The sequence below is a fragment of the Schistocerca cancellata genome, chromosome 6, assembly GCF_023864275.1.
Source record: "Schistocerca cancellata isolate TAMUIC-IGC-003103 chromosome 6, iqSchCanc2.1, whole genome shotgun sequence".
Lineage (NCBI taxonomy): Eukaryota > Metazoa > Arthropoda > Insecta > Orthoptera > Acrididae > Schistocerca > Schistocerca cancellata.
Genome location: NC_064631.1, coordinates 142,998,912 through 143,019,658, shown reverse-complemented (window position 1 = coordinate 143,019,658; position 20,747 = coordinate 142,998,912). Strand labels below are relative to the sequence as shown.

The following is a 20,747-nucleotide window of genomic DNA, read 5'->3' as shown; positions in this document are numbered from 1 at the left end:
ATAAAGTACCTGGCAGTAGGTGGTAACACAATGCACCTAATATGAAAAATGTATGTTTCTGGGGGTGTCCGGATACTTTTGTTCACATAGTGTATGAAAGGTCCTGAAATCTTTTTGAGCAAAACATCATTCTTATTATGGTGGTGTTACATTTTAAGATGAATATTCCTGACCTAAAAATTTAAAAAAAATGGAAACTCCAGATCAGAATATCAACAACATTGTTGATCTAAAAATTTGTATTTGAATGCTGAATGTTTGTGTCTGTTTTCATCAAATAAGGTATAAAACTTAAGTCACGAAATTATTAAGTAAGACATTAAAATGCTGCAATGACAAACTATCATGTAAAATAACATGGTTCTCCACCAAGACATTTATTATTATAATCGTGTTGTTAATTGGTGCAAGTAGATGTCCTTATCTTCTCCATTAACATTTTCTTTACAGTTCCTGCACTGATAAGAGGGGTAAAGAGCTGAAGAATAAACTTAAATTTGCAGCAGGAAACTAACGTCTGCTCCAACATCCAGTTCTTTAGGCTGCTTTGCACTGAAACAGTTTAAGAGTAAAAGAGAATTATTGGACGCAATGAACAATTGATCTGAGGTACAAAACCATGGCTACAAAGAATAAGAAAATTATAAGCAATCTAAATGATTAATGGAAAATCTCATATAAAGATGTGAAACAAATACTAACAAAGAGATAGAGGGGCTGGCCAGTACTTACCTCAGCTCAGTACAGCCGATAGATACACATAAAACAGAACCGAAAATTTACGTTCCTAGCTTTCAGAACTAATGTTCCTTCATCGGGGAGGAGAGAGGGGAAAGAAAGGGAAGAAGGGAAAGGAGATTCAGTTACTCACAACCCAGGTTATGAAGCAACAGGGAAAGGAAAATAGGGAGGGTAGCAAGGATGGATGCATGGTTGTCAGAGGGAAGCCAAAGATATTCTACTGTAAGTACTGTGCCAGCTTCAAACCAAAGAGAATGCATACAGAAGTAAAGATGTATATAGTATAAAGATAAACACAACTATGTAGGATGAAAAGATGCGTGAATGGCTAAAGAGGAAAGGGAAAGAGGAGAAGACTGAAGAGTAAATGGGAGTGAGGTTGTTTAACGTAGGTTCAGTCCAGGGGGATGGCGGGATGAAAGGATGTGTTGGAGTGCAAGTTCCCATCTCCACAGTTCAGAGGGACTGGTGTTGGGTGGGAGAAGCCAAATGGCACATACGGTGTAGCAGGTTCCTAGGTCCCTAGAATTATGCTGGAGGGCATGCTCCGCTACTGGGTATTGGGCATCTCCTAGGCGGACAGTTTGTCTGTGTCCGTTCATGCGCTCAGCCAGTTTAGTTGTTGTCATGCCGATGTAAAAGGCTGTGCAGTGCAGGCATGTCAGCTGATAAATGACATGTGTAGTTTCACACGTGGCCCTGCCTTGAATTGTGTATGTTTTACCAGTAGCGGGGCTGGAGTAGGTGGTTGTGGGGGGATGCATGGGGCAGGTTTTGCAGCGGGGTCGGTTACAGGGGTAGGAGCCGCTGGGTAGAGAAGGTAGTCGGAATATTGTAGGGTTTAACAAGGATGTTACGGAGGTTAGGGGGGCGACGAAAGGCAACTCTGGATGGTGTGGGGAGAATTTTGTCAAGGGATGATCTCATTTCAGGGGTTGACTTGAGAAAGTCATATCGCTGGCAGAGTAATTTGTTGACGTTTTCGAGGCCAGGATAATATTGGGTGACAAGGGGGATGCTTCTGTGTGGTCTGGGGGTAGGAACATTGTTGTTGGACGGGGAGGAATGTATTGCTCGGAAGATCTGTTTGTGGACAAGGTCTGCAGGATAGTTGCGGGAGAGGAAAGCACTGGTCAGGTTATTGGTGTAATTGTTGAGGGATTCGTCACTGGAGCAGATACGTTTGCCATGAATACCTAGTCCGCCGCTTGTGGTCTCGCGGTAGCGTTCTCGCTTCCCGAGCACGGGGTCCTGGGTTCGATTCCCGGCGGGGTCAGGGATTTTCACCTGCCTCGAGATGACTGGGTGTTTGTGTTGTCCTCATCATTTCATCATCATCCAGGAAAGTGGCGAAATTGGACTGAGCAAAGGTTGGGACATTGTACGGGCGCTGATAACCACGCAGTTGAGCGCCCCACAAACCAAACATCATCATCGTCGTCATCACGAATACCTAGGCTGTAGGGAAGGGAGCGTTTGATGTGGAATGGATGGCAGCTATCAAAGTGAAGGTACTGTTGTTTGTTTGTGGGTTTGATATGGACAGAGGTGTGGATGTGAGCTTCAACAAGATGAAGGTCAACATCCAGGAAGGTGGCTTGGGTTTTGGAGAAGGACCAGGTGAAATTCAGATTCGAAAAGGAGTTGAGGTTACGGAGGAAATTAAGGAGTGTTTCTTCACCATGAGTCCAGACCACAAAGATGTCATCTATAAACCTATACCAGGCCAGGGGAAGCAGCTGTTGGGTCTTCAGGAAAGCCTCCTCCATGCGGCCCATGAAGAGGTTGGCATAGGACGGAGCCATCCTGGTTCCCATGGCTGTTCCCCTGATTTGGTCGTAGGTCTGGCCTTCAAAAGTGAAGTAATTATGGGTGAGGATGAAGTTGGTAAGTGTGATAAGGAACGAGATTTTTGGAAGATCTTCGGGTGGGCGTTGGGAGAGGTAGTGCTCAAGGGCAGAGAGACCATGGGTATGTGGGATGTTTGTGTAAAGGGATGTAGCATCTATGGTGACAAGAAAGGTTTCAGGTGGGAGAGGAGTGGGAATGGATTTGAGGCGTTCTAGGGAGTGGTTTGTGTCTTTGATGTAGGATGGGAGTCTGCGGGTGATAGGTCGGAGGTGCTGGTCTACCAGAGCTGAGATACGTTCGGTTGGGGCTTTGAAGCCTGCTACAATGGGACGGCCAGGATGGTTCTCTTTGTGGATTTTGGGTAATAGGTAGAAGGTAGGGGTACGTGGCTCAGGTGGAGTGAGTAAGTCTATGGAAGCCGTTGTGAGGCCTTGTGAGGGACCTTGGATTTTTAGGATTTTTTGCAGCTCAGTCTGGATGGAGGGAATGGGATCCTGGGTAACAGCTTTGTAGGTTGAGGTGTCGGAGAGTTGACGCAGTCCTTGTGCCACATACTCCACACGGTCAAGTACGACAGTTGTGGAACCTTTATCCGCCGGGAGGATGACAATAGAGCAGTCTATTTTCAGCTCCTTAATGGCACGGGATTCAGCTGGGGTGATGCTGGGGGTTGTCGGGATGTTCTTCAAGAAGGACTGGGAGGCAACACTGGATGTGAGGAATTCCTGAAATGTCTGCAAGGGATGGTTTTGGGGGAGGGGAGGAGGATCCCTTTGAGAAGGCAGTCGGAACTGTTCTAGACAGGGTTCAACATTGGGTCTAGTATTTGGGGGCTGTGTTTGGGTAGTGAAGTGATATTTCCAGTTGAGGTTCCGGGTGAATGAGAGGAGATCTTTAACATGGCAGTGTGGTTGAATTTAGGCGTGGGGCTAAAGGTTAAGCCTTTTGGTAGAACAGATGTCTCTGGAGGAGAGAGGGATCTGGATGAGAGGTTTAGGACTGAATTGGGACTGGTGATATGTGGCATTTGACTGTGGTTATAGTTGAGATTTGGTCTGTGTGGAGTATGTGCTGGGATGGGGAGGTTGAGTAGGGTGGCTAGGCTAGGTTTGTTGGCTATGAGGGGGGTTTGTTGAAGGTTCTGTTGTGGTTGGTGTTTGTGAGGGATAGGGAGAGGGACCCCACTTCTTAGGTGTTGCACTAGCACTGTGGATAGTTTTTTCAGGTGGTGTGTGGCATGGAACTCAAGTTTGCAGCTGGCTTCTAGGATGATGTTCCTGAGTGTGTTCTCCAAGCAAGGGTTTGAGAGGTGGAGGACTTTGAAGAGAGATAGGAGCTGTTGGGAGTGGTGGTTACATGAAGTAGTGTAGAGATTCAGGACAAGTTGGGTAAGGGTTAAGGATTGGAGGTTCTGGAAGTCCAGGAGAGACTGGTGGAAGGAGGAATTGCACCCGGAGATGGGAACTTTTAAGGTAAGCCCTTTAGGGGTAATTCCAAAGGTTAAGCAGGACCGGAGGAAAAGTATGTGGGATTGCAGTTTGGCTACGGTGAATGCATGTTTCCGGAATGAATGTAAATAATGTGGTATAGGATTTGGGTACATAGTGGATAACTGGTGGGTAGAGAAATTAAATAACTTAAGTTGAAATAGTATAATCATAAGAAGGAATAAAACGCGGAGGGAAGGACGAGAAAGAAAGAAATTGTGTTGGTAACGTTCAATACCAAAGGAAGACCAGTAAATAAGAAAAATACGGAAAAAGTTGACCAGACCAAGCAAGAATGTCCAGATCGGGGGAAAAGAACACACGTTGCTCAAACACAGAGATAGCGAGTGGCGAAAAAAAGATCGCGCGTGCCGCAAAAAACATCGCGCGTGCCGCAAAAAACATCGCGCGTGCCGCAAAAAACATCGCGCGTGCCGCAAAAAACATCGCGCGTGCCGCAAAAAACATCGCGCGTGCCGCAAAAAACATCGCGCGTGCGGCAAAAAACATCGCGCGTGCCGCAAAAAACATCGCGCGTGCCGCAAAAAACATCGCGCGTGCCACAAAAAAGTTCGCGGGTGGCGCTGAAATGTCCCAAAAAATTTTTCTTGTGGCAGAGAAAGATAGCCAATCGCACAAAAATATCGCCAGCAACAAGAAATCGACGGATATGGATGCTACTGGTAGGTGTGGAAGAGATTGTTGGCAGTGATTGTTGGCTGGAAAACAGGGAATAACGAACGTTAAAACTATGGAATGTTGAATAAATAAATCAATAAATAAAAAAGAGAAGAGGACTATAAACGGAACAAGATAATACGAGGAAGATGAAACTAGCACAGTTGGTGACGAAAATATTTATTTATGTATATATAAAACACTGAAGAAGAGAAAGTGTTAAGATGACAGATGTAAGTGATAGCTAACAAAAGGGACAAAACAAGGAAGGATGTGGACCATATAGGTGATCTAAATGATTAATGGAAAATCTCATATAAAGATGTGAAACAAATACTAACAAAGAGATAGAGGGGCTGGCCAGTACTTACCAGCTCAGTACAGCCGATAGATACACATAAAACAGAACCGAAAATTTATGTTCCTAGCTTTTGGAACTAATGTTCCTTCATCGGGGAGGAGAGAGGGGAAAGAAAGGGAAGAAGGGAAAGGAGATTCAGTTACTCACAACTCAGGTTATGAAGCAACAGGGAAAGGAAAATAGGGAGGGTAGCAAGGATGGATGCATGGTTGTCAGAGGGAAGCCAAAGATATTCTACTGTAAGTATTGTGCCAGCTTCAAACCAAAGAGGATGCATACAGAAGTAAAGAGGTATATAGTATAAAGATAAACACAACTATGTAGGATGAAAAGATGTGTGAATGGCTAAAGAGGAAAGGGAAAGAGGAGAAGACTGAAGAGTAAATGGGAGTGAGGTTGTTTAACGTAGGTTCAGCCCAGGGGGATGGCGGGATGAAAGGATGTGTTGGAGTGCAAGTTCCCATCTCCGCAGTTCAGAGGGACTGGTGTTGGGTGGGAGAAGCCAAATGGCACATACGGTGTAGCAGGTTCCTAGGTCCCTAGAATTATGCTGGAGGGCATGCTTCGCTACTGGGTATTGGGCATCTCCTAGGCGGACAGTTCGTCTGTGTCCGTTCATGCGCTCAGCCAGTTTAGCTGTTGTCATGCCGATGTAAAAGGCTGTGCAGTGCAGGCATGTCAGTTGATAAATGACATGTGTAGTTTCACATGTGGCCCTGACAGGGATGTATTGGTGTCAAGTGATAATTCTATTTATTTATTTATCTACTATCATCCCAATGACCACATTTGTGATATAGGATTTGTCAGGATACATTTCAACAACAATAATAATATCTTTACAAAAAAAATTTTCTATGCTGAATTCATTCTGATCAATTTATGAAGAACAACTGTGAAACCATTCGCCTATTATTTGATAAAGCCACTATTCTGTTGAAATTTCCATCAGCCTTGTAATACATCTATGTGAAATGCACTTCCTGTACCAAATGTCATGTAATTTCTAAACAAGAGTCCCCATCATGGCTTACATTAAAATCACATTGGCAATGTATGCATGTCAGCTGTGGGTCACTGCCTGTAAATTCTGTGTTTCAGAGGGTCCAGTTGCCTCCCCAACTTCCCTTGTATCAATAATATGCCTTTCAACTCTATGGAATGCCTAGCTCTGACAAACCAGCAGTTGCAGAAAAGGTTATGTTTGTTCATGCTGGGTTCTGCAGCTGCTGTACATCGTGAAAATAACAAACACAGAAATGTTAGTATGTTGTTATCTGAATGTCAGATACAAACTGGGAAGTACACCTTAAATATTAAAGGAAGGAAGATTAGAATTCAACATGCTTTCTATAGTGCAGTCAGATGGAGCACAAGCTCGGATTACAAAAGGTTGGGAAATGAAATTGGGAATGTCATTTTCAAAGGAACCATACTGGCATTTGCATGGAGTGATTAAGGGAAATCATGGGAAATATAAGCCTACATGGCTGGACAGAGACTTGAACTGTTGTACTCTTGAATGCAAGGCTTACATATTGTCGATCAAGTGGTTTCCTGGACTCGTCTGCTGCTATGTGCAGCAGAGGTGCTTTCAAACTATTTTCAGGTCATGACATAATAATAATAATAATAATAATAATAATAATAAAGATTTTATTGTCTTTAGGCCATTACAGCAATTGACAACGTCAAATGAAGTTACAATTTATAATACAGTGTGATAGGGTATTGACTACTGAAATATTTTAGCTTATATTACAATAAATGTACAGTGGGTCATCTGTTGGATTACTGTATTTTACAGTTGAAGAATTCACTGATATCTTAGAACGGGTGGGCAATAAACCATTCATGCAGTCTTTCTTTGAATGTATGTTCAGGAAGATTATCAGCTTATTAAATAGTTTGTGCCCTGTGACTTCACAGCTATTTATTGATTTTGATAGTCTGTGGTAAGGCGTGTATATGTGTTTGATGCTTCTTGTGTTGTAACAATGTACATTTTCTCTACGTTTCACATCTTTTAGGTTCTTCTTCGTAAAGATTAAGACATTGTATATATAGAGGTTTATTACAGTCATAATTTTTTGTTTAGTAAATAAGGGTTTGCAGTGAGCCTTATGTGAAGAATTTGTAATTTTCCTAATGGCTTTCTTCTGCAATAATAGGATGTCATGTATGTGACTACAGTTACCCCACAAGATAATGCCATAGGATATTATACTTTGGAAAAATCCAAAATAAGATGATCTGATGTATGTTTCAGGTACACAATTTCTGAGATGTCTTAATAAATAAATTACTCTAGATAGCTTACTACTAATATAGTTTACATGTTGGCCCCAGGATAACTTTTCGTCTAAATAAACTCCCAGGAATTTAACAGAACTAGGGTCATCAGATAGTGGCTTGTCTCTTAGAGTGAAGATTATCTGCCGAGTTTTATTTTCATTTAGCAGGAAACCATTTGCTCTGAACCAATATGCTGCATGAGTGAGTGTATTTTCAGCAGAGGTTTTAAGATCATTAAGATTGTTACTGCTATGAAGAAAAGTCGTATCATCTGCATACAATACAGTGGTGGATCTAATAAACGAGGGGAGGTCATTGATCATTATCAGAAACAGTAAGGGCCCCAGTACAGATCCCCGAGGCACACCTACTTTAACATTTTCTATGTTTGACATTTCCTTACCAACACAAACTACCTGTTTACGGTTGTTGAGATAAGCTTCTAATAGTCTGAGACTGTTTCCTTTGATGCCGTAGAATTCCAGTTTCTCTAGTAGTGGCGTGTGCTCAACACAGTCAAAGGCCTTGCTTAGGTCACAGAATGAGACCTGAGCAAAGCCTTTGTTCTCAAAAACTTTGAGGATGTAACTGACTACCGTTTTGATTGCATCAATGGTCGACAGATTCTTCCTAAACCCGTATTGTGTAGCATTAATTATTCCTAGATTCTGAAAGTGAGATGATAATTGTTGGTACATGTTGTTGTTGTTGTGGTCTTCAGTCCTGAGACTGGTTTGATGCAGCTCTCCATGCTACTCTATCCTGTGCAAGCTTCTTCATCTCCCAGTATCCACTGCAACCTACATCCTTCTGAATCTGCTTAGTGTATTCATCTCTTGGTCTCCCTCTACGATTTTTACCCTCCACACTGCCCTCCAATGCTAAATTTGTGATCCCTTGATGCCTCAAAACATGTCCTACCAACCGATCCCTTCTTCTAGTCAAGTTGTGCCACAAACTTCTCTTCTCCCCAATCCTATTCAATACCTCCTCATTAGTTACGTGATCTACCCACCTTATCTTCAGCATTCTTCTGTAGCACCACATTTCGAAAGCTTCTATTCTCTTCTTGTCCAAACTAGTTATCGTCCATGTTTCACTTCCAGACATGGCTACACTCCATACAAATACTTTCAGAAACGACTTCCTGACACTTAAATCTATACTCGATGTTAACAAATTCCTCTTCTTGAGAAACGCTCTCCTTGCCATTGCCAGTCTACATTTTATATCCTCTCTACTTCGACCATCATCGGTTATTTTACTCCCTAAATAGCAAAACTCCTTTACTACTTTCAGTGTCTCATTTCCTAATCTAATTCCCTCAGCATCACCCGACTTAATTTGACTACATTCCATTATCCTCGTTTTGCTTTTGTTGATGTTCATCATATATCCTCCTTTCAAGACACTGTCCATTCCGTTCAACTGCTCTTCCAAGTCCTTTGCTGTCTCTGACAGAATTACAATGTCATCGGCGAACCTCAAAGTTTTTACTTCTTCTCCATGAATTTTAATACCTACTCCGAATTTTTCTTTTGTTTCCTTTACTGCTTGCTCAATATACAGATTGAATAACATCGGGGAGAGGCTACAACCCTGTCTTACTCCTTTCCCAACCACTGCTTCCCTTTCATGCCCCTCGACTCTTATAACTGCCATCTGGTTTCTGTACAAACTGTAAATAGCCTTTCGCTCCCTGTATTTTACCCCTGCCACCTTCAGAATTTGAAAGAGAGTATTCCAGTCAACATTGTCAAAAGCTTTCTCTAAGTCTACAAATGCTAGAAATGTAGGTTTGCCTTTTCTTAATCTTTCTTCTAAGATAAGTCGTAAGGTCAGTATTGCCTCACGTGTTCCAGTGTTTCTACGGAATCCAAACTGATCTTCCCCGAGGTCGGCTTCTACTAGTTTTTCCATTCGTCTATAAAGAATTCACGTTAGTATTTTGCAGCTGTGACTAATTAAACTGATAGTTCGGTAATTTTCACATCTGTCAACACCTGCTTTCTTTGGAATTGGAATTATTATATTCTTCTTGAAGTCTGAGGGTATTTCGCCTGTCTCATACATCGTGCTTACCAGATGGTAGAGTTTTGTCATGACTGGCTCTCCCGAGGCCATCAGTAGTTCAAATGGAATGTTGTCTACTCCCGGAGCCTTGTTTCGACTCAGGTCTTTCAGTGCTCTGTCAAACTCTTCACGCAGTATCTTATCTCCCATTTCGTCTTCATCTACATCCTCTTCCACTTCCATAATATTGTTCTCAAGTACATCGCCCTTGTATAAACCCTCTATATACTCCTTCCACCTTTCTGCCTTCCCTTCTTTGCTTAGAACTGGGTTGCCATCTGAGCTCTTGATATTCATACAAGTGTTTCTCTTCTCTCCAAAGGTCTCTTTAATTTTCCTGTAGGCAGTATCTATCTTACCTCTAGTGAGACAAGCCTCTACATCCTTACATTTGTCCTCTAGCCATCCCTGCTTAGCCATTTTGCACTTCCTGTCGATATCATTTTTGAGACGTTTGTATTCCTTTTTGCCTGCTTCATTTACTGCATTTTTATATTTTCTCCTTTCATCAATTAAATTCAATATTTCTTCTGTTACCCAAGGATTTCTATTAGCCCTCGTCTTTTTACCTACTTGATCCTCTGCTGCCTTCACTACTTCATCCCTCAGAGCTACCCATTCTTCTTCTACTGTATTTCTTTCCCCCATTCCTGTCAATTGTTCCCTTATGCTCTCCCTGAAACTCTGTACAACCTCTGGTTCTTTCAGTTTATCCAGGTCCCATCTCCTTAAATTCCCACCTTTTTGCAGTTTCTTCAGTTTCAATCTGCAGTTCATAACCAATAGATTGTGGTCAGAATCCACATCTGCCCCAGGAAATGTCTTACAATTTAAAACCTGGTTCCTAAATCTCTGTCTTACCATTATATAATCTATCTGATACCTTTTAGTATCTCCAGGATTCTTCCAGGTATACAACCTACTTTTATGATTCTTGAACCAAGTGTTGGCTATGATTAAGTTATGCTCTGTGCAAAATTCTACAAGGCGGCTTCCTCTTTCATTCCTTCCCCCCAATCCATATTCACCTACTATGTTTCTTTCTCTCCCTTTTCCTACTGACGAATTCCAGTCACCCATGACTATTAAATTTTCGTCTCCCTTCACTACCTGAATAATTTCTTTTATCTCGTCATACATTTCATCTATTTCTTCATCATCTGCAGAGGTAGTTGGCATATAAACTTGTACTAATTTAGTAGGCATGGGCTTTGTGCCTATCTTGGCCACAATAATGCGTTCACTATGCTGTTTGTAGTAGCTAACCCGCACTCCTATTTTTTTATTCATTATTAAACCTACACCTGCATTACCCCTATTTGATTTTGTATTTATAACCCTGTAATCACCTGACCAAAAGTCTTGTTCCTCCTGCCACCGAACTTCACTAATTCCCACTATATCTAACTTTAACCTATCCATTTCCCTTTTTAAATTTTCTAACCTACCTGCCCGATTAAGGGATCTGACATTCCACGCTCCGATCCGTAGAACGCCAGTTTTCTTTCTCCTGATAAGGACGTCCTCTTGAGTAGTCCCCGCCCGGAGATCCGAATGGGGGACTATTTTACCTCCGGAATATTTTACCCAAGAGGACGCCATCATCATTTAATCATACAGTAAAGCTGCATGTCCTTAGGAAAAATTACGGCTGTAGTTTCCCCTTGCTTTCAGCCATTCGCAGTACCAGCACAGCAAGGCCGTTTTGGTTAATGTTACAAGGCCAGATCAGTCAATCATCCAGACTGTTGCCCCTGCAACTACTGAAAAGGCTGCTGCCCCTCTTCAGGAACCACATGTTTGTCTGGCCTCTCAACAGATACCCCTCCGCTGTGGTTGCACCTACGGTACGGCCATCTGTATCGCTGAGGCACGCAAGCCTTCCCACCAACGGCAAGGTCCATGGTACATGATGCATTCTATTACCTTTGAGAATGCGGGTACTATTGAAATAGGCCTGTGACATCTTACTATTCACACTTTTGTGATATCTGCCAATTTTACATACATCATTTAAGAATGGCCAAAGGCTAAAACATGAAAATTGTGACATAATGTGATAATGGAGGATAATTGGTTTCCATTTTTTTGTGCTACATTATTCTTTTATCTTTTCATCAAAAATCCCTGAGAGATTCATGCTGAAGAAGAGAACTTTCAATTCCTCTTAAAAAAAACCGCTGCTTCTCTACAGAAACATGAATGTTCAGGATTTTGTTGGTGTATATTATACAGGAAAAGTTCTAAGGCTTATGGCCAGATTATCATGTCACACCCACACAATATTTCCACAACAGAATGAACTGTCATTAGGAATACTGATGGACTGATTTCAGAAAGCTGGAATGGGTATCATTTATACCTACTGGCAGGTCACCCCATTGGTCTGTCCATAGCATTTTCCAACAAAGATAGAAAATAGGTGGAAGCAAGGCCACGTCTGAATAGCTCAGCTTCGTACTTGAAAGTGTGTAAACCGCTGAAGTGGCATCAAATAGAAAGACATGCACCAGACGGCCGAACAACTCCAGATGGCGTCTGCCAGCCAATAATACTACATGATCATTTCATTTCGACAGCTCACTCATTTCATCAATGTATTTCCCACAGTTCAGCTCTAGATACTTTTCAATAGAGGACCAGGTAGGTTTGTCACCACCCTAACAAACATGGAACTACACGAGAATGCCTGAACAATCCTAGAGAAGGGCCTCAACTTTGCTTCAGAACTATGGTACACCAATACACTGTCTAGTAGATGCAGTGAAGCATGTCACTTCTAGACTTCCTTCTGGAGCAGCCTAGGTGGTCAGATGAAGATGTCTCAAGAAAAGAGGGGGCACTGTTGCCTAATTTGGGAGTTTATACGGACACTGTAATATTCTCTGAAGACAAAGGCAACACTACAATATTGCTACCAAAAGATCACTATGTGGAGAAGATGAAACACCAGCTAAATGACCCTGTGAAGAGAAGACTATGGAAAGATATGACGACAAAGGTCCATGAGAGTGCTGAGATTTCTCCAAGAATTGGCATTCCTAAAGATGTCACTTAGAAATCACATAGGCAAGGACTGGTGTAGCCAAGGTTATATGGACATCCTAGAATTAATAAGGACGCTATACCTCTTTCCCCTATTGTCAGCAACATTGGAGGCCCAACATACAGGACTTTGTACAATGGCTCACTCATTTCAGTATTCATGACACTGATATTTTTACAGCTTTGACATTGTATACTTTGCATGGGAGCTTCTAGAAGAGTCCCTGAAGTTGATTGATAAGAAATTGGATGATGGACCTATTAGGCATGGCCTTACGTTGAATTGAATTGAATTGAATTGAATTTTTATTTGATCCTGTAAGATTACATTGTGTACAGTAAATGTACATGTAATATAGGACATGTCAAAGTATTAACATTCTTTATCACTTATTTTTCTACACCTTTAGCTTACATTTTTACATCACTGATAACGAATAACAATAAATACAAATTTAATGGCATAAGTATTCTGCAACACTAAAACTCTTTTTCAATGAGATAATCTTTTAAGTTTCTTTGGAAAGTCATTGTGAAGTACACTATCTTGCAGGTTTTTGGGCAGACTTCTTAGTAGTCTGATACCAGAGTACTGGGGTGCTTTTTCTAGCATTGCCAGTCGGTGGGGTATGCTCCTTACCTCATTCTTCCTTCTTGTATTGTGGGTGTGTACACTAGCATTTGTAATCCAGTCCTCACTACCTTTTTTGATGTACATTATTGTTTTGTATATATACAACGATGAAAAAGTTAAGATACGTTAATTCTTGAAACAGTTTCTGCACATTTCAGAGGTCTTTCTTCTTAAAATGGTCCCAATTGCTTTTTTTGTAATGTGAACACTCGTTTTGTCTCTTGTTTGTTTGAGTTTCCCAACACAGTCACTCCATACTGTAAGTATGGTTCGTAAAGTCCATGATACACTGTACACAGAAGGTTCTTGTCTAAATACTGTGATAGCTGCATCATTAAGAATATGACAGAGCTCAGTTTCTTACAGACATTATTAATATGTTTTTTCCATTTCAGTTCATTATCCACAAGAATACCTAAGAATCTAGCAGATTCTACTTCTTCCAGCCTTGTTCCATCAACCTCTAAATCCATGTCTACAGCCTTTTCCTTGTTTTTAAACACTGCATACATAGTCTTTTTTAGATTTATAACCAGTTCATTTTCCAACAGCCATTGAGCTGTGACATTTGTAGATATGTATACTCTTCTCTCAAGCTGTTCCATATTTTGGTCACTATTTAGTATTGTCATGGCATTAGCATACAATATTTTCTTTTCTTCCTCCTCAACATCTATATCATTAACAAACACATTGAATAACAATGGCCCCATTACCGAACCCTGCAGCACTCCATATTTGATGGGTTTGGTTTCTGATTTGTATGAGTTTCCTAATGATAGATACTATTTGCGGTTGCACAAGTATGATTTTATCCATTCACCTGGTTGCCCCCGAATGCCATAGTTGCTTAATTTTTGTATCAGCATTTCACGGTCAATGGTGTCAAATGCCTTTGAAATATCCAGAAACATTGCAGAGACAACCTTTTTCTCATCTAAGGACTGTAAAATGTATTCTGTTAGACTGGCAATTGGTGATTCTGTAGATTTACCCTTTCTGAAACTATGTTGTGAGGGTATGAGAATGTTATGTTTGTCCAAATAGTTAACTAATCTGGTATACATAAGTATTTCTAGGATTTTTGAGAAACCTAATATCAGTGAAACTGGTCTGTAGTTGTTGGGATCATCCTTATACCCTTTCTTGTACACTGGCACTACCTTCGTTATCTTCAGTTTTTCTGGAAAAATTGCATCTCTGAAAGAACAGTTTGCTATGTTCAGCAGTGGTGTTATTATCTCCTCACATACCAGCTTTATTACATGATTTGATATTTCATCATCACCAGCCTGTGTCTTGGACTTTAGTTTCTGTATAGTTTTCCGCAATTCATTTCCATGACTGGTCTTAAGAACATAGTACTGCATGATCTTTTTGGTACCTTAATAGCCTTCTATTTTTGACTATTTCTTTCCAATTTTAAGTTTTCTACTACACTGATATATTTATTATTCAGTATGTTTGCTATTTCCATACCATCTGTGACCACTGTGTTGTCTATTTTAATTGACCTAATACCTTCTTCTTTGTTTGACCCATCTTTTTCCTTTCTTTCAGCATTGATTGCATTCCAAGCTACCTTTGCCTTGTTTTTTTGAGTTCGCTTTAGTGGTGTCAATTGCTCTTGCTTTGGTTTCTCTTATTGTTTTTCTATACTTCTTTTTTAACATTTTATAGTTTTCAGCTTCGCCCATCTGTCTCACATCCTGAAGCTTCCTTTGCTGTTCTAGTATTTTACTGGCAATCCACTGTGTTTGATCTTGATGCCTTTCTTGTCTCTTTACTTTGGGAAATGCTACATTAAAATGGTACTTAATTGTTGAAATAAATGTCCAGAAAGATGGCGCCGATAGGAAAGTGTAGTGACGCTTCTCTCTCGCTAAAAAGGCAAAAAATGAACAGTTCTTCATGTAGAGACTACTGTGAAGAGGCCAATGGGAAGCCACTGGCAGCCCAGTTCTCGCCATTGTTGTGAAACTATGTAGCTTTGAAGAAGCAGATCAAGAATTTGAAAATTGGAAGTCAACTTGCTTCTTTCCATACTTAGGTGACACATTTGTTATTTGGCCACACGAGAAAGACAAACTAGAAGATTTCCTACACCTAAATTCAATACAACCCAAAATTGCTTTCTTAATGGAAATGAAAATGGAAGGGAAACTACCATTTCTGGATATGTTGGTTAGGAGGAAAGCGGATAGCACACTGTGACATAGTGTATACCACAAACCCACTCATACAGACACATAGATGGTCCAACAACATTAATGTGACTAACACCTATGTTCAACATCAACATACAATAATCACTCACAAATGGCAGGTGGAAGCACTAGCAGTGGAGGGTATATAAAGCAAGTCGATGGATGTGGAAAACAGTGTGGGCATTGTATTGTGGAAATGGGGAGGTTTATTTGATGTCCAAAGGCGTATGAGCATTGGCCTTTGGACCAAGTGTGGAAGCATTTACAAAACAGTTAAGTTTGTAAACTGTTCATGTGCCACTGTGGTTAAAGTATACCGTGCATGGCAAAATGGTGCTATAAAAAACTGGTACTGGGCAACTATGATGCACTATAGGCCACAGAAGACAGGGGTGCAGAGATGTGTATGGGCAAATAGACGTGTAACTCTTGAGCAAATGACCATCCAGATGAATAAAGGGGATATCAGCAGTCTCTCCTTAATGACCGTTCGCAAACATTGCTACATATGGGGCTCGTACAGCATGTGCCTGGTTCAGGGGCCCGTGCTGATTGTTGTTAATTGAAGGCAACGGACGGTTGGAATTCGCACACCAGTACTGCAACTGAACATTAAATGAGTGGTGACAGGTGGTCTTTTCAGACGAACCACATTTTATGCTCCACTGGACTGAAAGCAAACACCCTGCAATGATTGCTGGAAGGATCCGGGCCAAAGGAGGAAGTTTTATGATCCGGGGAATGTTTTCATGGCATTGCCTGGTTGATCTCAGCATTCTAGAAGACACAATGGACCAACAAAAGTATGAATCTATCCTCAGCGACCATTCCACCCCTCCATGCAGTACATCTTTCCTTCTCATCCTGTGTGGTAAGTCTCCGACTCGCAGTTCTGGGTGACTTTCCTGAAATCCACCCCTTTTCCTAGACCTTTCCAGTCCATTTCCTACCCCTCTTCCTTCCCCTTCAACCCCTCTGCCTAAAGAAGGAACCACTGGCTCCAAAAGCTTACCTAATTACAACTGCCTTTTGTGTGTATGTGTGTATTCTGCTGCCGCTTGGTTAGTAGATTTTTATAGATCCAATTAAATTATTTTGTCAAAAATTGATTGTTTTCATTGTTATATTAACCTACATGAAGTTTGTTTTTGCCGAGCATGTCATCTGCCAGCAGGACAATGCAACGTGTCACACAGCTTACAGAGAGTGTGTGTGTGTGTGTGTGTGTGTGTGTGTGTGTGTGTGCATGGTACGAAAAACACCAGGATCAGTTTACGGTACTCCCCTGGCTGCCAAACTCCCAGTTTTAAAGCCAGTTAACAATCTGAGGGACCACCTCAATCAGACTCTTCGTATCATGGGCAACCAAGAAATCTATTGCAGCTCGCCACAGCACTGGAATTGGCATGGCTCCGTAACCCTTTCAGTACCTTCCAGAACCCCACTGGCTCTCTTCCTGCACTTCTTGCAGTGGTCTGCACTGCAAAAAATGGTTATTCAGGCTTTTGACAGGTGGCCACATCAGTATAATTGGGCAGTGTATCTGCATGCTGAGAGTCACTACTATCCAGCATATAGAAGCAGTGTTCTCAAGACATAGGTACATAAATCTCATACAAAGGCAGACAGTAACAATTTAGCAGATGAAATAGAACATCTAAAAATGATTTCTGCAGTAATCATACATGAGTAACAAATTTGTGACAACCTCTGACCTATACTCATGGACAGTGGGGATAACAGAAGCCATTGGTGACCATTTTCCTTCCACATTCTTGCACTGAGTCCAGCAGAATAGGTTGTATTACGGAAAAGCATAATACCTGTATTATAAAAAGGATACATTGCTACTCACCATAAAGATAAGACACTGAGTTGCAGACAGGCATAACAAAGTGCCTGTCAGCAACTCAATATGTCACCTTTAAAGCGACCATCAATCTATCCTCTTCATAATATTGTCGATACTCCAACCTCGACTTTCCATTGTTTGGAAGAGCATAAATGCTATGCATACTACACCTGCCAGCCTAGATTAAATACCTACAGGGTAGCATAAAAGACAATTGCATTCTCTGTGAGTTGATAGTGTAACAAATTCCTTGCCAGTGTTATTCATCATACATAACCTGAACAGTCAGAACCTTGAAAGAACACAGCACTCAACACCAATGGCACACACACTTAGGACAACTGCGCAAGTCAGCAGTTGCGGGACTCCACCAATTTCAACTGGATCGTACTGACACAAATCTCCAACTTCTAGGGTCCCTTATAACAGAACTAACTGAAATTAAAATACAGGCAAACCCTTTTAACCTTGGCTCACGGTACCACCTCAGTAAATCCCGAGATCCTGACCCCAATCTTCATAAGTAACAGTGGGAAACTACACAACAAAACAAAAACAAATGGCCAAACAATGAGAGGGGCAAATTACATTGGCAATGTTGGACATAACAGCAAACAAAGCATGGCACTGAGATGCAGAGAAAGTATGAAATGCTTGACTGACGATGGAACCTATACGTATAAAGAGCACCTGCTTGAGCTACTGACATCAGTCCATCAGTACCCTTGATGGCGACAGCTCATTCTGTACTTGAAATATTGTGCATGCCTGAAATAATGATCTGACCACCTCTCCGAGAACTTCTCCTTCTTACTGATACAAGAGTTGTATAATGGCCATGAAGATGACTATGTAATATTAAAGATTTTGCTAACTAATAACATATACGAATGGGCTTCCTATGCATTGCATTGGGCTCAGAAATGATCCTCTTCGAAGTTTTTTAATTTAGGCTTTTACATATTGCATCAAATGGAAAGGCAAAAGGTGTTGTGTCTCAGAAAAGATAAAATGTCCACATGGAATGTTAGGTCACTAAACAAAAGAGAACACAAATATAACACTATGAAGAAACAGAGGGAGACGCAAAACCACATGGATGGATTTAGATTAACCTCTATAAGTAAGCATACCAGGAAAATCAGAAGAAGCTGGTAATTAAGATTGTGACACATTGCATCACAACCACCACATCACAAGGTAATTGACATGTGAAGTAGATGACAGAAAATATGAAGGAGTTGAGCTTGTATCAAATAATATGTCCTACATACAAAAGTGCATGCTTGAACTGAATGCTGGGAAATTCTATCCCTTTGTTCCAAAGGGGTGGCTGTCTCAACAGACTGTCATCTGCAGACCAGTGTACTTTGAGCTTTCTTATTGCTATCTCCATTTTAAATTGTCACCATCACAGTTAGTAACATTGTCTGCTCTGCTACAGTTTTACCCCTTTTTGGTATTACAAGACTTCCTTCAGGCAGTATATGGTCAGATATCTGTTGCTTTGGTTGATCCTATGTTTGTGCAGATATTAATTTTTTGGTACTTTAGTGAGAAAATTTTGATTTTGAAAGTTAATCTTTGTCAGTTTTTATATTGTTCTATCATAACCGGTTAGTACAATTGTTGGCAGACTCACTAGCTGTAGCTTACAAGTTACTTAAGCTTTGGCTGTATTTCCCGTACCACACACTCGCCATTCGCAATGGAGCATCCACCACTACAGCTGTCCCCCCCCCCCCCCCCCCCTGCCCCCACAACACTATCTGCACAGGTACAGGTCAAATTATCTTGTGTGCATTCTAAATGCAGAGAAAATTCATTTACTCTGTAGGTACAACCAAGAGCAAGGTACAACCATGAGCCACATCATGTGTGATATGCATTTTGGTACATAGTCTTGAATGATGCCACACACACACACACACACACACACACACACACACACACACACACACACACGCGTTACAATGTGCCCTAATGATAATACTTACGGACTAAATAATTTTGCTCCACATAATCCCTTAAGAACAGCTTTATTGCCTTCCACATGCAAAATACACCCCTCTCTCATTCCTAGGACAGGTGGCATTCCAGAAATTTCATGATACTGTCTGATTCGCTCCTCACGTGTCTCCTAAAGAACGGCCAACCACAAAGGAAATTAGAAACATCAAAGAAAACTACCTGTTTCATGGCTAATTTTAAGAGTAAAATACAGTACTTAAACATATGGAAATGACAATTTTACATTAACACAGTTAAATGACAAGTGCTGAATGTAAATATATGGTCAGAAAGACGACAGTGATAGACCAACACTTTAGTTCTGCCTACATCATTTCTAGGTATGCTTACTGAAATGCACAAGATGTGTGAAGCATATAATTACTATTATGACCTAAAGCACAAACACAAAACTTGGGGGGGGGATGAAGAACAGAAAAGGAGAGGAGTGAGGAAGGGGAAACACAGTATGGATGTTGGCAGAGAGTGTACACAGAGAGGGTGGGAGATGGAAATGGGTAGGACATTGCAAGGATTCAGTTAGTTTATAAATTACTTTGTCACTGGTATTCAGCTCCAAGAAGTCTGTGAACCCCCGAATCATTAATAAACTGTTCTTACATCTGTAGAAGAAATCTATTTATATCAAAACCAGAACTCACCAACTCTGATTTGCTTGAAGGCTTTTATTATGCCAAACCTTCAAAGCAAAAATCAAGAGTATCCATACATCAGTATTCACATTTTTAATGTTCTAGTCATTGGTATTCCTTGACATCATGGTTTGTGCAGAAGATTCTTCACTGTCTCCAATCACTTTGCATGCCATGATGCCAATTACCACTTTAGTGCTCTTGGGATGGCAAAAGCTATATCTCAGACAAAAATAATAAACCATTCAAAGCAAGACTTGCTCCTTACTAAGTCTTCTTACAAAATAGTTAAACTTTTAACTTCTGTATGATTTTTTCCATATAAACAAAGGAACAGATCTTCTGCTAATAAAGCTTCTTCTTTTATATTCAAAATTGGTACAAGATTTCACCTACAATCAATGAAATGATTTATTTTCAAAAACTTTGGACATAAAACATCTGGGAAATCTCATACCCTCACAATGTGATTAGGACAGAGGGTGTGGAAAATGTTGGGTGAAAGGTGTGGGGACTGTAGGTTATCATAGGTTGAGGTAGGAATAATTCAGTGAGTGGAAAATGTGCTGAAAGGCATCCCATCCATGCAGTTAAGAAAAGCTGGTGGCGGAGGGGAGGATCCACTTGGCTAAGATAGTGAAGCAGCCATTAAAATCAAGCATGTTATGGTCAGCTGCATGTTGTGCCACAGGGTGCTCTACTTTGCTCTTGGCCACAGTGTGATGGTGCGTATTCATTCTGGTGGACAGATGACTGGTAATCATTAAGATTCAAAAAGTTGGGCAATTGTTGCAGCATAACTGGTATATAATACGGCAGCTTTCACAAGTGGCCCAGCCTCCGATGGTGTAGGGTAAGCT

At 41.0% G+C, this 20,747-nt stretch overlaps 1 protein-coding gene across 3 annotated transcripts in view; it reads right to left on the bottom strand.

The window, feature by feature from the left end:
- Positions 1 to 348: 348 nt before the first annotated feature.
- The window catches only part of LOC126190668 (alpha-aspartyl dipeptidase), a 51,526-nt gene continuing 31,127 nt past the window's right edge, over positions 349 to 20,747 (bottom strand). For all 3 annotated transcript variants that reach the window (XM_049931113.1, XM_049931114.1, XM_049931115.1), the window contains exons 6-7: positions 19,222 to 19,364; positions 349 to 552 (exon numbers count right to left, since the gene is read on the bottom strand). In XM_049931113.1, the coding sequence (XP_049787070.1) occupies positions 492 to 552; positions 19,222 to 19,364 (204 nt within the window). In that variant the 3' untranslated portion in view covers positions 349 to 491. The remainder of the gene's footprint in view (positions 553 to 19,221; positions 19,365 to 20,747) is intronic.